The sequence below is a fragment of the Colius striatus genome, chromosome 2, assembly GCF_028858725.1.
Source record: "Colius striatus isolate bColStr4 chromosome 2, bColStr4.1.hap1, whole genome shotgun sequence".
In the NCBI taxonomy this organism is placed as follows: domain Eukaryota; kingdom Metazoa; phylum Chordata; class Aves; order Coliiformes; family Coliidae; genus Colius; species Colius striatus.
The window spans coordinates 37596354-37613260 of record NC_084760.1 but is presented as its reverse complement, the minus strand read 5'-3'; the positions used below and the strand labels follow the sequence as shown (position 1 = coordinate 37613260).

Genomic DNA, 16907 nt, shown 5'->3' with positions numbered 1-16907 from the left:
ACAAGCCAGGATACAATTGGCCTTCTTGGCCCCCTGGGCACACTGCTAGCTCATGTTCAGGCGGCTGTTGATCAACACCCCCAGGTCCTTTTCCTCCAGGCAGCTTTCTAGTCACATACTACCAAGCCTGTAGTGTTGCATGGGGTTGTTGTGGCTCAAGTGCAGGACTCAGCACTTGATAAGCCTCATACAATTGGCCTCAGCCCATCACTCCAGCCTGTCCAGGTCCCTCTGGAGGGCCTTCTTGTCCTCAAGCAGGTCTACACACCCACCCAACTTGGTGTCATCTGCAAATTTACTGAGTGTGCCACTCAATCCCCTCATGCAGATCATTGATAAAGATGTTAAACAAAACAGGCCCAAACACTGAGTCCTGAGGAACGCCATTGGTGACCGGCTGCCAGTTGGATTTAAATCCATCCCCTGTCACTCCCTGGAGCCAGTCATTAGCCAGTTTTCCACCCATCTCAGAGTGTGTCCATCCAAGCCTTATGGAACTAGTTTCTCCAGGGGGATGCTGTGGGAGACTGTGTTGAAGGCTTTGCTAAAGTTCAGGTAGTCCACATCCACAGGTTTTCCCTCATCCACTAAGTGAGTCACCTTGACATAGAAGGAGATCAGGTTAGTCAAACAGGACCTGCCCGTTATAAAGCCACACTGACTGGGCCTGAACCTTTGGTGTCCTGTGTGTGCGCCTCATGATGGCGCTCAGGATAATCTGTTTGATAAATTTCCCCAGTACCAAGGTCAGGCTGATAGATCTGTAATTCCCACGATCCTCCTTTGACCTTTCTTGTAGATGGGGGTCACATTTACCATACTCCAGTCTGGTGGCACCTCTCTAGTGAGCCAGGACTGCTGGTAGGTGATGGAAAGTGGCTTGGAGAGCACTTCTGCCGGCTCCCTCAACACTTTGCGTGGATTCTGTTCAGCCTCATGGAATTGTGTGAGTCAGGATGGAGCAGCAGGTCATACACCATTTCCCCTTGGCCTAAGGGAACTTCATTCTGTCCTCTGTCCTTGTCTTCTAGCTCAGGAGACCTGGTGCCCAGAGAACAGCTGGTTTTACCATTGAAGACTGTGGTGAAGAAGACATTAAATATCTTATCCTTACCCTCATCTTTGGTCACTAAGCTTCCCCCTGCATCCATTAAAGGATGAAGATTCCCTTTAGCCCTCCTTTTGCTGCTAACATACTTATATAAACTTTTCCCATTGTCTTTTACAGCAGTGGCTGTAAAAGTTCTAGTTGTGCCCTGTCCCTTCTAATTTTCTCCCTGCATGACCTCACAACACCCTTGTAGTCCTCCAGAGCTGCTTGACCTTTCTTCCTAAGATCATAAATTCTCTTTTCCTCCTGAGCTCCAGCAGAAGCTCCCTATTCAGACAGGATGGTCTTCTGCCCCGCTGGCTCATCTTCTTGCACATGGGGACAGCTTGATCTTGCACTTTTAAGTTTTCCTTCTTGAAGAATGTGCAGCCTTCTTGGACTCCTTTGCCCTTCAGGACTGCTTCCTAAATGGGTCAAAGTCTTCCCTGATCATTCCATATCTGCGATCTTTGGATCCTTCTTGATTTTTACAGATTTCCATTGCATCCCCAACTCCTCTAGCTGTTTCTTTTCTGGGATGAAAGGCCCTAGTCTACTGGGTAAGTTCTCTTTTAGGGGCTGCTTTTCTCTGGAGACACTCCTGGACCCCTCTGTGTTCTCAGTGCAGAATCTGTTTGTGGGGCAGTTGCACTGATGCAGCATCAGTGTCCAGTGTCTGTTGCTTACCTAATATTCCCTGGCCTCTCTCTAGGTTTCTGCTGTGGAACTGAGGCGTGAGCAGCAGGCAGCAATAAGCTGTGCCCCACGAGCAGCTTCTTTTTTCCCCTCACTTCTTCCCTGCAGAAGCTCTACACACCTGCACAGAGAACCAGCGAGGCAAACCCAAACACTCTGGAGCACCCAGATGCTGCTGAGGGGCAGTGGGGGAACCATTTGCGTGCTTTCCAAAATCAAGGTCGGAGCACAGAGCACCGGGAACAGCACCGGGCAACTCATCTTTACCCCAGGGGAGGGCACAGGGCTGCCGCGCAGGAGACCCGGCCCCTGGGATAGGTTTGTTACAGCTCAGGCTGTCAGGCAGCAGCGTGCTCATTGCTTTAGGCCAGGTAGAATGCATGAGAGCTGCCCCCGCTCAGGTAAAGGGAAAAGAGGGTGGAAGTTGAATGACTGGAGCTTCCGTGCCAGAATGGCTTCTCAGCGGTGTAGTCGTGGCCGAGTGGTTAAGGCGATGGACTAGAAATCCATTGGGGTCTCCCCGCGCAGGTTCGAATCCTGCCGACTACGGTCCGAATTGTCCTTTTTGCCCCTGCGGCCCGGACGTTTCTCTGCGGGCTCTTCCCAGCGATCACTTTGCATCCAAACCGCCCGCCGGCGAACATCCGGCTGGGCGGCCGCTGGCAGCCCGGGGGAAGGAGGCGGGACCCCGTGACGGCCGGACGTGGCCTCTACTGCCGGCCCCGCGCGTATCCGAAGCTCCGCCGCTGCAGGCGCCATGCAGCACAGCGCGGCGCCCGCCGTGCTCGTCACCACCAGGTACCGCGGCGGGCGGCAACAGCGGGACCCCGCCGGGTGCTGCGGGCGCAGGGCCGGGAAGGGCAATGTAGCCAGGGAGGGAAGGGGCAGCGGCCCTCACAGAGACCCCGAGGCGGGCGCCGAGGGAGGTGGAGGCGGTGAGGGAAGACCAAAGGCAGCGAGGCCGAGGCGAGTGGCTGCTGCGTGGATTGGGCCCCGGGACATTTCGAACATATGCAGTTCCTCGACTTTTCTGGCACTTCACATCCGGGAGAGCTCACTGTAGTCAGGCCCGGCCCTATGTCACACCGGCCTTTTTGTCCTTTTCCTCCTGCGGTGACCTCAGAGTCCTTTCGCTTTCACATCACTACTGCTTGGGATGCAGCGTGTGCTCGCACCCTCCGCAAACATCGTTTCCTTGTCAGTGTGTTGAGACGGGTCACGAGGAGCTGCATTTCGCCCCGGGGCGTGCCGGCAGCGGGTTCGGCTGCGCCCCGCGCCCCGGCCGCCCGGCGGGCTGCGGCGCAGGCAGCCCAGCCATCGGCGAAAGGAATTTACCTTGTTTTACCACCTTCTTGAAACCATGCCCCGCGTCGGTGCGGAGGTGCAGCTTTCAGTTGTGTTACGTTTGTAAAACCATTTTCTTAGATGTGGCAAATGACCCTTCAAGAGGAATGCCTCGAGAAGGAAAATGCTTGTGGCAATCTTTATAGGGAAATGATAGAGATCTCCCTCTTTTTTTTTTTTTTTACCTCTGTGAGATATTTGAGACCACATGAAAGCCGTTTCCTATCAGATGTGACATAAAAACCAGGAGTGTTGATTCAGCAAGGGACTCAAGCACCTACCTCCTAGGACATAAGTAGCAAGTATTTCAGTCATATTAACTTCAAAGCCATTATTCTAATCTTTAAATACTGGGTTCTGTCAGGGCCTGATTTCCTTTGGAGCAATAACCTTGAACTTCAAAATGTTTCTGACTGAACTCACATAGATGATTTTTAGAACTGACTTTATTTTAGGTTTTGCCTTGAAATAGAAATATGAACACCTTGTTTTATTTTATACTTAATAGACTTTACTACTTCAAATTGTCCCACTGATAACAGGGTGCTATCAGTGACACTGGATATATGTGTATGTGTGGGATTAAGGATTTAGCAAGTGAATGTATTTTCTAGCTTGAGAGATAGGATAGATATGTAGTTGTGACCTTTTTCACTCTTTATGCACACTGGTTTTGGGAACAGAATTCCTAGTTGCTCTGGTAATCTAAATAAGTAACAATCTATATACTTGTAGTAAGTCTGTACAGAGAAATAAAAACATTTGTGGGCTGATTTGTGTCTGATACTTTGCCTTCACCTAATGAGTAAACTAGACATAGGATTTTTTTCTCCTTTCACTATGGTCCCCTTTGGGCAGAGGTGGTTGGAGCTGGGTGCTGCTGATAGGGATGAGTGTATCTGGACAGAAAGTGCAGAGTCTCCTGTCATTGCCACACAGGCGCTGGAATAAGGTTTCTCTGGTCATAGCACTGACACCCCTCACTTTGTTACCTTGCTTGCAGCTTTCTCCCCTCTCTTATTTCAGCCTTTGGGTACAGAAAACAGTGTAATTAAAGTACAAAGCCTCTATAACAAATTGAAAGACAGGGATAAACTGTGACTCTGGTGAACTGTGGAAAGTGCACTGTTCAGCTGACCTTTCTGTAGTCTCCCCTTCCTCTCTCTGTGACAATATCATGTGATGTGATTGTGCAACCCTGATGATTCATGTGAGAAGAGTTAACCAAGTCTCCCCTGAACCTTCTGTGTTGTAGACAAAAGCATAGCGTGGAGATACACCAGCTAGATTTAAATATGGAGTAGAAGTAGTAACACGTGTCCAATCTAAACAGTCAGCTTTCATGGAATCACAGAATGGTGGCTGTTGGAAGGGACCTCTAAAGGTCATCTAGGCCAACCCCTCAAAGCAGCTCCACCTCTATCAGGTCAGGCAGGAATGCATCCAGGCGGGTTTTGAAAACCTCCAGAGAAAGAGACTCCACACCCTCCCTGGGCAGCCTGTGTCATGCCTTCCTCATTCTCACAGGAAAAAAGTTTTTCCCTTCTGTTTAAGTGGAACATCCTATGTTCCAGGTTCTGTCCATTACCTGTTCTCCTGTCACTGGACACTATGGAAAAAAGTATTGCTCCATCCTCTTGACATGCACCTTACAAATACTTATAAGTATTAATGAGATCCGCCCCCTCCCCCCCCCCAGTCTCCTCTTCTCCAGGCTGAACAGCTCCAGTTCCTGCAGCCTTTCCTCATATGAAAGATATTCCAGTCCCCTGACCATCTTGGTGGCCCTGCGCTGGACTCTCTCCAGCACTTCCCTGTCCCTCTTGAGCTGGGGAGCCCAAAACTCAACACAGGACTTCAGATGAGGCCTCACCAGGGCAGAAGAGAAGGAGAACCTCCCTCGACCTGTTGGACACAGTCTTCTTGATGCATCCCAGGATGCCACTGGCCTTCTTTCTGTTTCTGTGTAAAAATAATTGTGTTTGATGTGAAAAATGCAATGGAACTGTATTGTGTCTTGGGATTTGTAGGTACTGCTTTTGCCTGAATAACAACAGTAACAGTATTGAAGGAATTAAAACACTGGGGCTGCTTGTTTTGATCCCATTTTGAAACTACAAGAACTAGTGTGAGCTTTGGATATTGCATTGTACCCATCTTAGCTTCCCCTGTTGATTTCTGGGTTTTTTTTAAATCAGTTTTATATTTAAAAACACATCCTGTTTCTGTGGAAGAGGTAATAGTAGTAGTTTCCTGTAGATGATAATGAAAGTGATCACAAGGCCTAAAGCAAACAAACAGCAGTGTAGCTCTTCCCCTCCCTCTAATAGGAGACTGCTAGTTCCATCATTTTAGAGACAGCTTTTAACAACTTTAAAAGAAAACCCCTGGATGTAGATAAGGTGCTGCTTAATGTAATTTTTAGAACCTTTGAGACAGCAGCTTTGACAGTGAAATTATTGTGTCATATCAGAATATTTATATGTGGCCAATGTTTGAATGGCTAAACAAGACCATTCAGAAAGGATTTACTCTTTTTATTTACATCAGAGGTGAAAAGCAGGTTAATTTGTCAGTACACTCTATGACTGTGTTAACAGAAGTCACTCCTGAGCACCATCCAACAGACCATTTTGCTGTCGTAGCTTCAGTCACAACTTTTGAGTGACTGCACATCTGGCAAACATTTCCTTTGCTGTGTATATATTCTAAAAACACACAGATCTAGCTGATTTTACTGGCAGGTGTTCTTTGAGTCAGCATTTTGGCTGCTTTGAAGGAGAGACCGCTCCAGATAATGACTGTTACGGGTTGGACAGGCTGCTGTGTGAAAGCCAGGCACCTGTGTGTTTATACATAAGCACTATTGATTCTGTGTTTACAGCCCGACAACATGTAACCGAGAACAAGATTTTGTTGGTTAGTGTAAAGTCAAGTCTTTGGCTGGCAGAAAATGAGAACAGAATCAGAGCAAACAAAATGGTGTTTGGGTACTTAGCATTGAATCTTGGCGACAATAGAGCTGTTGTTAAAACCCTAATGCTTTAAACATGCCTTGCAAAGAGGATTAGGTACAAAATTGGACCTGTGCCCTTCTTTGTTGCTGTCTGATTTACAGAGAACTCTGGAGATACTCTCTTTAAAAAGCTCTTTATTCAATTTTGCATTGGAGATTCAGAGGTTGCCTTCTTGGGAAAACTCAAGTTTCAAAAGAATTGGTCAAGTTTTGACATGATGAGAGGAGTCCTTTGAAACTTTGTTTGAAACTAGATTCTTTAAAGCTGTTTAAAGTACGTTTAAAGTTTGTACACCTCACGTATCCTCAGGTGAAAGGGCACCTGTGTTAGTGAAGCTAAACTTCCTAAAGAAAGAGACAAGAATTCTACAAGACATCCCTACAATCCACAGGAAGTCCAGGAAAGATGTGACTTGACATTCTCCATATGACTGAGGTTAAAAAAAATAAAGGCAGAAAAAGTGTTTAATGGAAAGAAAATATGGTGTTTTTTTTTAATCAATCCCTTCTGATTTCATTAAAAAGCATTCACTCACACATAGAAAGAATGCACTCAGAGATCTGTTCAGAGAGTATTCAGCACTCTGGATGATCAATTTCTGATTCTGCCAGAGTACTTAGTTCCAGTGACAGTAGTAGTGAGGGTGCTGTGGCTTCACATAAGGGTGACTTTTGGCAAGGGGTTGCTGAACAATTTTGATTTCCAGTCTGTTGGAACAGACTGTTTATTTCATTAGATGTACCTTTCTTATGTGCCCCAACAGCAGCTGCTCAGTCTTATTCTTGATGCATGATATTATAATACAATCCTGGCATTCCTCTTGCAAAAATATCATAAATCTTTCCCTGTGTGAAAAGTCAGGGGGAAGGTGATGCTGTATTTTAGTGGATGTGAAGCTGGCAGAAGAAAATGCATTGATTAAGCTGCAGTAGCAGCAGCCCCATTCTGGCATTTTCCTCCAGGAGGAGCCATTTTTGGTTGTTGGAAACTCCCAGAGATTAGTGCTGTGATTCTTTGTCTACTTCAAGGACGAGTGGTTTTGTTTCTAGTGGGATTTTCTGTGAGAGAACTGACATGCTTTAGCTAGTTTATCCTTTCTGATATTTGGCAAGAAAACTGTCAGTCAGACAGACAAGACCAGAAGGCATCTCCAAGAGATCATTTACTCCTTTAACTTGTTCAGCCCTCATAGGTGTTTGTCTAATTTTCCTCAAAGACCTCTACAGATGGCAACTGTGTGGTTGACCCAGAAGTCTTTGTGTTTCAGGCTTTAATCTAGTTCCCTGCTTGGCTTTTAAAAAACTCATATGTTCCCTGCACTCCTTCCTTGCACAAGCAAGCTCCTTGGCTCCTTTCAGCTGTTGTCTCTACCATTCCTGGGGATGTCCTAAGACAAAAGAGGGGTGGATAGGGCTTAGTGTGAATTGTAGTGAACTGATTTTGCCTCAAAACAAGTCACGATGAATGATCGTGGGATCATCTCATCTGCCCTGCTGGGTAGGACACCACCTTCAACTGCTGGGAGTTAAGTCCTGTTCTGAATGGCTCCCCATCTTCTGCTCCCCGAAATGCTATGTTCCTGTTGTTTTGTCTGCAGTGGCCAGTGGCAGGTGCTTGGAATAGAGTGTATCCCATGTCCAAATGTCTATTGTTGGGATAGGGTCTGTCTAGTGTCCTGTTGAAATGGGAGTCTTTTCACTGACCTTCTTGAGCTCTTAACCTGGATCCTCAGAGAGGGTCAGTCACAAGTCTTTGTGCCAATGGCTGATCTCTGTGTGTGTTTTCTTCCCTAGGCAAATTCAGAATACACACACAGGGCTGGATTTGTCAGTGCCAGAATACCAGGAAATCCGTGGGAAGATGATGTCTGGCCACGTAGAGTATCACATCTTCGTTGTTACCCGTCTGGCTGCCTTCAAATCAGCAAAGCACAAACCTGAAGATGTAGTTCAGTTTATGGTAAATATTTAATCAATGCTGTGTTAGTGATCAGGTTTTTTTTCTTAATCAGCTTTGATTATTTTGTTCCTGATGTAGTAGATACTTTGTCATTACAGCCTCCTTAGGTAAAGGTCCTTGATGGGACTACACAGTCAGTACCATTCCTGTAACAGTAACATTATAACCAATTGAAACGTTTATTCCAGGAGCTCAAAGCAGCCTTGACTGTTTGTTGTTGCCTTTAAGACACTTTGCATTATGAGTCAACACATAGAAATCAATGAAGCTTGTAAGTCCTGCTACAAAAGTAGTTTCTCTGATGTATGTATCAGTACTGGGACTTGGTACATAAACATGAAAGAAAAACATATATGTGTATGTAATAGTTTACTTGGAAGGAGAGAGAATCATGTAGGGCAATATGAGGAATTAAACTTGCAGTGGATTGGGCTTGACCTATTTTTCTTGACATGGTTTTTAAAATCCTTAATAAGAGAGTTTTACAAGGAAGTGCTTGTATAAAATGCTACTGTGTTGGATTGTCTTTTTTTGTGATACCTGCAGTAAAGGTTTGAAATTCAGTGTCGCACCCAAGAGTCATTTCACCTGGTTTAAGTCATCTACAGCATGTGCACATCCACTTGAACTCACCTGGGACTGTATGGAGTTGATGGAAAAAGGTGCATTCAGAGTACATTTTGTTTGATCTCCTGAACTGCTCCCAAGAAGTGCATTTCTCTACCCATTGTCTGTGAAGGGACTCTAAGGGGATGCACCCTGTTGCATGTGAACATTGACTCTTTTCACATGTTCTGAGGATGACTGTAATGTTGGAGTGATGTCAGTGCCTGATTACCTGGTAGACCATTAGCCCTGGTGTAGCTCATACTCTGTAGGAGGTAGCTGGTAAATGGGTATTTACACATTGTGATTTGCAGATAAAGTCATATCTGTCAGTGTTGTGAAGAGGTGAGGAGATGTCATTCTTTTCCTACATCTTTATGCTATATATAACTTTATGGTAAAAGCAGAAATAGTGGCATAAAAGTCTGTTATGTTCTCCCTCCTTGTCCCTCACTGCTTATTCTCACTCCTGCAGTATTTCCTTGTGTGTGTCAATGTCATGTGGCAATTCTGTAATGTCAGATGAGGAACCAGTCCTGCCTAAAAATGGATATTTGGGAGTCCTTTATTTAGTACTAATTCATACCTGCTTCTTCAGTGTGTGAGTTGCAGAGCCCCATTAACGTTTGATTTAGGACAGGAGAAAGGCCAGGTGTGGGAAAATAAGAAAAGGGGATGTGGTATCACTATTTTTTTTAAGCAATGCCTGTTTACATTATATAATATCTCTGTGCAGCTTTGTGCAAGAAATAACCTGGCTAAACCTGAGGTGTTACACTGGCCTAGTGTCATCTAACGTTTTGCTTCACTTCAGAAAATATAGATAAAATCAGCTTATCTACAACAAGGAGAAACAAGGCTTCTTACTATAGCTCCCCTGCTTGCTGAGAGTGTCCATTCTCATGTCCGACCTCTATAGGAGGATTTTCAGCATTTAGTTGCTCTCCTTAAGTGAAATGAACTTTTCTGATTTCTTCTCTGGTCAGACCTCCTGACATTTCATTCTTCATGAAGAAGAAGACTATTGCAGTCTGACGGGAATAGCTTTTATCTCATCAGATATTTTTTTTCCTCATCTGGCTAAGTCTGATACATTATGTAGTTGGGTGTGTGAGAAGAATTTAAAATGCTGAGCTGGGAGGTTGGAGGATGGATGGCTTTGCATCGATTCATTCTGATGAGTCTTTTCTCTATGTATTACTGGAAAGAACAAGGGATTCACCTGTCCTAACTCAGCTCTCTCTAAGTTGGGTTATTTTAATCTGAGTCCCCGCTTTTAAGGTCAATGGGATGAAGGGTTATGAGGTGACTCATCCTCAGGAAATGTCTCTCTTCTTTGACCATAAAGGAAAAGCATTCTACACTTCAGACAGCTGGGGTAGGTGGCTTCAGCCTCAGGTTAAAATGCTTAAGGCTCAGTTGAGTTGCACACAACTCCCTGTCTATAAAACTCATGGTGTCCTGGGACTTTCCATGTAGCCTTTAGAAAGTTGTGAGTCTTCTGTAGGTCCTGTGTGACATTTGCCTGCCCCATGCAAGTCCCTTGGATACCCTAAAGCATCTCAGATGGCACAAGATGCCTGTCTTTAGAACAATCTGTTCTCTGTGATGTCTGCATTTGCTGTGGATTTGTAAGCTCCTGTCTTAGTGCAGTACTGTTGAGAAGAATGTAGCTGAGCATCTGTGGTATGGGAGAATCCACTTTGCTGGTACCATTTGAGAAATCCTAAGTTATGTTAGGTGTCTGCACAGCTCTGGCAGGTCCAAGCCTTAAGATTCTGTGTGTGTGTGATGCCAAACATAAAGGCATTGTTACCACTCTAGAACAGTGAGGTGAGATCCAGTACACCATCCAAGGTACCACTAGTTACCTGTGTTCAGGTGAGCTGAGTTTCAGTCACATCTTACCAAAATATAGTGATTGTATCTGACTGTCATGAGAGCTGAGACACCTCCTGCATGGCAACAGTTGTCTTAACCTGGAGGCAAATCACAACCAGGTGTGTCTGTGTCCCAGCCACATAGTATCTGTGTAGTGCTCTGTTCTGCTGCATGTTGTACCAGCACAAGCAAAAACTGCAACCCTTTCCAGAGAGTTTGCAGGTGAAGTGTAAGAGAACCAGGTGACTGGGTGATGGCACAGGAGAACGAAGTTACATTGGGCAGCAAGTGTATGACAAGGGGGCTGAGGTGAGGTAATCTCAGGAAGAAGAAGAAACTCTTGTGAACTCTTGTGTCTGTTCTGCCTTCGCAGGGTTGCTAGTAGGATGGGAGAGGGAACTTATTTTTACTGTTATTGAAATTTAAAAATTGGAGAGGCTGGGGGAAGGAGCCAGTGTCACAGTGCAGAGGTGATGGGTAGGGTAGAGAAGGCAGGTGGGTATGGTAGAATTTTCATTTGCTTTGGATACATTAATTTTGGCTACCTCTGGAGCCAGCTCTGTGTTCTGAGGCTCTGTCTTTTTCTTCCTTCTTCTTCTCCTTTTTCTCTCCCTGAACTATTAGCTAAATAGATTTTCCTTGCCTAACTGTTCTTCCCCCCTCATCCCCTGCAGCGACTGCCCTCTGCACTCTCCTGCCCCAGGTAGCGGCAGCAAAGCCACCTTTCTGTGCTGTGAGCGCCTGCAGGCAGCCATGGGACTGAGCAGCATTTATTGCTCATATAGTTTCTCTGCATTCCCTGGAGAAAGATGGTGAGCAAGACAGAAGTGTTGTCTAAGCTGACGGTGATCTCTAGGCTTTAAATTAGGCCACACTGGGTTGAGACATGCTAAAAGCATATGACCAAAACCAGATAAACAGCAAAAAGAGGTTTTGGATCTTACCTATGAGGTTATTAGCCTTTAATGTGGGTCTGAGCAATCCAGAGCTCCCTGTTCCCCAGCCTTGATGGGACTATGTAAAATCAGTATCATAATATTTCTAATTGAAACGTTTGTGAAGCATTAGCAGAGAAATTAACTTCTGTGATGGCTTTGGGATCTAAATTTTTAACAACCAGAGGGACTTTTTTAATTTTAAAAATGCCATTTGTAAAGTAGGACAAATGAGTTGCAGAACTGCTTAACCTTGAGGTTATATTTGGTAACTGAAGGAACATTCAGCTGTGTTTTGTTCAAAGGTCACAAAAGTCTTGCCATATTGAAAGAGATAAATTGGTTCCATCTTTGATACTGCATCAGAGGTACTGCTGCAAAGGTGATATTTAATTCTTGCCTGTAGATCTGCCTTTTTTCTGTGATAAGAAGAGGCTTTATCTATCTTAAATGCATTTCTTCTAGCCACACCTTACCTTTTTTAGCAACTAACTTCTCTCTTCCCAGCCTTATTAAAAGTCTAGTCAGCCTATAGAGCCTTCTCTTTCTAGCTGTGCCTAGTTTAATTGCTTCTTTTTTACAAGTTACTTTTGTTTATCAAGCTTTTTTCTTTTTCAAAGCTGAACAAATAGCTACTGGGGTTTGACAGGCACAGCACAATTTTGGGAGGAATTTACTATAGAATTGTCTTCTCATATAATGAAGGGGTGTGAGTACGTGGGTGTGTATTCATTCATTTATGTTTTCATCACTGCCTGTTTGCATATGTTGGCCTTCTTTCCGGGGGGCCTCAAAATCTGTGCGTTGGAGTTGCTATTTCCTGATCATAAAGGTGTGTTGTGAAGATAAATTCCTTCACATTGTAACATCTGTTATGTGAGGAGATAAAAAACCGAAATTCCTGCTCAGTGTAGCAATAGATTCAGGAGCCATTAAGAAATCATGTTGATTAAACAGAAAGATTAGAGTGCTTGCTCTTCTACTGGTCAGAACAGGTGGGGAGAACAGCATGTGGTCATGTAATTAAAATCTACCTTAATGCATATCCACGAGGTCACCAAGCAACATTAGTTCTGATACAGCTTCAATTGGGAGTCTCCAAGCGACAATTTGGTTTGTAGTTTCTATGAGTTTGTGCTCCCTTTGTGCTTTTGATTCCTGAATCCAAACCAGATCATAGAATCATAGAATGGTAGGGGTTGGAAGGGACCTTTAGAGATCATCTAGTCCAACCCCCCTGCAGAAGCAGGTTAATCTAGATCAGGTTGCATAGGAACATGTCCAGGCGGGTCTTGAAGACCTCCAAGGAAGGAGACTCCACAACCCCTCTGGGCAGCCTGTGCCACTGCTCCCTCACCTGAACAGTGAAATAGGTTTTTTTATGTTTAAGTGGAACTTTTTGTGTTGCAGCTTCATCCCATTACCCCTTGTCCTGTTGCTAGCTACTATAGAAAAAAAGGGATGTCCCAACCTCCTGACACCCACCCTTTAGATATTTATAAATGTTAATAAGATCTCCCCTCAATCTCCTTGAGACTAAACAGCCCCAGTTCCCATAGCCTTTCCTCATATGAAAGATGTTCCAGTCCCCTGATCATCTTCGTGGAAGGACACTGTTGTTGTACCTCCGTTTTGTGACAGTGTTAAAAAGTGGGCTTTGTAAAAGAAAATCATGCTAACTATAGTATAACACTATAAAATCAAGAGTGCTCTTCACTAGTGTGCATTGGCTGGACAAAGGGCTTGAGCTTTCTCTATCTGAGGCTTCTTTTTCATTTAAATCCTTGCAATAAATAGAAAGCATATGAAGACAAGTTGGAGGTCAGAAATGGGGCATTAAAAGAAGTCTAGGGAAAGGAGTCATCAAATCCCATTAGTACTGAGTGGGATCGAATTCTCCTGTGCACATCTGAGAGTCCCAGCCGTGTATCCTACAGGCATTCTGGTGTGTGTACTTTCATGCATGAGGTTTTCCTGAGGAAGGGGGCGAGGCACATGCATGAGATTTGAGGGATTAGCAGACAACTTCAGGCTTTCACTTTGAACTTCCTGGTGGTTTTTTTAACCTTCTAGCTATATTTGATCATACTTAACTTACTTATTTGTTCCTGGTGCAAAAAATATTCAACCCATTCCTGTCTGTCTTTCAGTTCTATGCTGGATGTTAATTGTTACAGGCAAATAGGGTCTTGACCTGGCAAATATGCACATGCTTTGTCGTATTTGCACGATTAACTCTTTTGAAGTGAAGTAGATTGAGCCTTTGATATTGTGACTTGACAGAACTCCTTGAAGTGCATGCACTCAGGCTGACTTACAGGTGGTGGGGGTTTAGCTCGACAGTGCTCATGCAGGAGTGGAGATGGGGAGGATAATCGCAAGATCAAGACCTAAAGAAATTACAGGCAGCAGAGGAAAACTAATTGAATATTAATCAAATGAGACTTTGTATCCTTAATAGGAATGATAAAATGTATTTTAGAGCAGCTGGGTTTTTTTTTAAATATGACATTTTGGACCATAGTGTCCACTGACTCTTTTTGAAGGGTTGTGAAAAGCTAGATGTAATTTTGTTACATGCCGATGCAACTTTCCCTTGGAAAATTGTCAGAGGATGCCACATTCAAGGGGTCCAAAATTGTCACAGCAAAACAGTGCTTTCACTCTGGGAAGGTGTGAGAATGCTGTGGGTGATGCGTGGGACTCAACCTGAGGAAATGAGACCTGTCTGGTGCTGTGCAAGGCCCCTGTGTGGCCTCTGCTTCTGCATCCAGCCCTGGGGTTCCCAGCACCCCAGACACAGACAGGCAAGGACAGACAGACACAAAACTGCTGAAGGGAGTCCAGAGGAGGGCCTGGAGTACTTCTGCTGTTAGAGAAAAGGCTGAGAGAGTTGAGGTCCTTCAGCCTGCAGAAGAGAAGGCTCTGGGGGACCTTATTGTGGCCTTTCACTTTATAAAGGGGTTTTATAAGAAAGATGGAGACAGACTTTATGAGGGCCTGTAGTGACATGACATGGGGCAATAGTTTTAAACTGAAAGAGGGTAGATTCAGATTGAATATAAGGAATAAATGTTTGTGAGGATGGTGAGGCATTGGAACAAGTTGCCCAGAAGCTGTGGTTGCCCCATTCCTGGAAGTGTTCAAGTCCAAATTGTATGGGCCTTTGAGCAGCCTGGTCGAGTGAGAGGTGTCCCTGTACATGACAAGGGTTTTAGAACTAGATGATTTAATTGACAACTGGCTGAACATTGAGCCAACAGTGTGCTCAAGTGATCAAGAAGGCCAGTGGCATCCTGGCTTGTGTTGCAAACAGCGTGGCCAGCAGGACCAGGGCAGTGACTGTCCCTCTGTACTTGGCACTGGTGAGGCTGCACCTTGAATACTGTGTTCAGTTCTGGGCCTCTTGCTACAGGAAGAATACCGAGATGCTGGAGAGTGTCCAGGGATGGGTGACAAAACTGGTGAAGGGTCTGGAGTACAAACCTGATGGGGAGCAGCTGAGGGAGCTCTAGATGTCTGGAGATAAAAAGGCTTGAGGGGAGACATAATCAGTCTCTACCTGAAAGGAGGTTGTGACGAGGTGAGAGTTGGTCTGTTCTTCCAAGTAACAAGTGATAGGACAAGAGAAAATGGGCTTAAGTTGTGCCAGGGGAGGTTTATAGTGGAGATTATGAAGAACTTTTTCACTGAGAAGGTTGTTAAGCATTGGCACAGGCTGCCCAGGGAGGTGGTAGAGTCTCCATCCCAGGAGATATTTAAAAGCCGTGTAGCTGAGGTGCTGAGGGACGTGAGTTGGTGGTGGACTTGGCAGTGTTAGGTTAGTGTTTGGACTGGATAATCTTAAAGGTCTTTTTCAACCAAAATCAATCTTTGATTCTATGATCATTGAAGATCTCTTCTGATCAGAACATTCAGTGATTCTGTATTCATCAGTCTGATGTTGTTGGATTCAGCCAGTCATACTGCTGTGTTTCCAACACCAAACCCAAGGTGAAGACGACAGTAGCGTTGAATGGAGCTGCAAAAGAGCTAGCAGCAGCCTGAGCTGGCTTACAGGGCAAGTACTGGATTTAGGCAAGTGGAGGAATGGTTTCAGCTAGAGGTGCAGCTTCCCTCCTGCCAAGTGATTATCCCAGCAGAGGGCATCCCCAGACTGTCAGATATCAGCTCGCAGCACTACAGGCTTCTGTGAGATGTGAGAGTATGTTTTCTTTGGATCCTGCCTGTCTCTGTAGTGTTGTTCAAAGCCCACACAGATTTACGGAGGCCAAATTAGCAATAGGATGGATGTGAGGGTGTGCATTTAGTTTAGATTCAGTGGTGTAATTAGACATAAATTGAGATAAATTGAAGGTTTGATAAAGGAGGAGTGAAAATTAAGCAGGGAAAGAAATAAGTTTGTATGTCTCAGTTCAGTGTTACTTTTTGAGTATTTTAAAGCTGCTTTGGCATAGTCTTGTTGGTTGCCTGCTTTCTGACATTAATTTGTGAACCATTACTGAAATTAGTTAGATGTTGAATGTTTTACAAAAGTCAGACCTGTTTGGGTTTTTTTTCTGGATGAAGGGTAATATTGTGTATTCTTTTGAAAAAGTATTAGTGAATTCCTTCCCTTACGTTTATGCCTATACAGTATTTTTGAGAGAGGCTCTGGTATCTTTCCCTATTCATAGTGCCACTGGGAATTCCAGGATTGATTTCCTCTCTCCTTTTAGGGTATCTGAAAGGGAGGATTGTCTTATTATGGGGACATCTGTTTGTTGCCATCACTTTAGTACTTGACTGCTGATTGCATGTCAGATCCTGCATGCAAGCACAGTGTTACTCACATTCACCTGTGTTGCTTACAGGAGAAGAATCTAAAATTCTCATTTTTCTTTCCCCTCTCGTCTCAGGTTTGGTTTTGTGGTTCAGATCTTTCTTGCAAAGCTGCTTGCCTTCTGTGATTGGACGTTGAACCCATAGTGAACATTGTACAGATGAATGTAGATATTTTTTCAAGTCAGCTAGCTTGATTGATAATTACTGCAAAAGGCAGGGAAGCATGAGAGCTAAGGAGGCTATTGCTCTTTATGCCTGTGTTTAATTTAGTAAACCAGCTGAGATGTGTCTGTTAATGTCAGGACCTGTTCTCTGGCCTGGAAGGCAGCTAGCAGAGTCTGACTACATCCGCAGTATTAAGTTCTTTACCTCCTGCAATGGTCATCTGTACCCAAGCTGGCTGTTTTGTGGTCTCTTCACTAAGCTAAATCTTGGGCTGAAAATCTATCTAGGGCAGTGCCAACTGCTCAGAGTCAAATTGTGCCAGAGGTTGTCAGGTTCCAGTAGAAACTATAAGGGTCTTTATAGACAGTCTCAGGTTCCAGTCCCTGTGAA

The 16907-nt window shown here is 44.6% G+C and overlaps 1 protein-coding gene and 1 non-coding gene across 2 annotated transcripts in view; both read left to right on the top strand.

The window, feature by feature from the left end:
* The first annotated feature begins 2253 nt into the window (after positions 1–2253).
* TRNAS-AGA (transfer RNA serine (anticodon AGA)) lies at positions 2254–2335 on the top strand. Its single transcript has one exon. It is a non-coding gene; the product is annotated as a tRNA-Ser (tRNA).
* A 161-nt stretch (positions 2336–2496) lies between these two features.
* HS1BP3 (HCLS1 binding protein 3) overlaps positions 2497–16907 on the top strand; it is a 58718-nt gene continuing 44307 nt past the window's right edge. The window contains exons 1-2 of the mRNA XM_061989966.1: positions 2497–2584; positions 7941–8106. Of these exons, the coding sequence (XP_061845950.1) occupies positions 2544–2584; positions 7941–8106 (207 nt within the window). The 5' untranslated portion in view covers positions 2497–2543. The remainder of the gene's footprint in view (positions 2585–7940; positions 8107–16907) is intronic.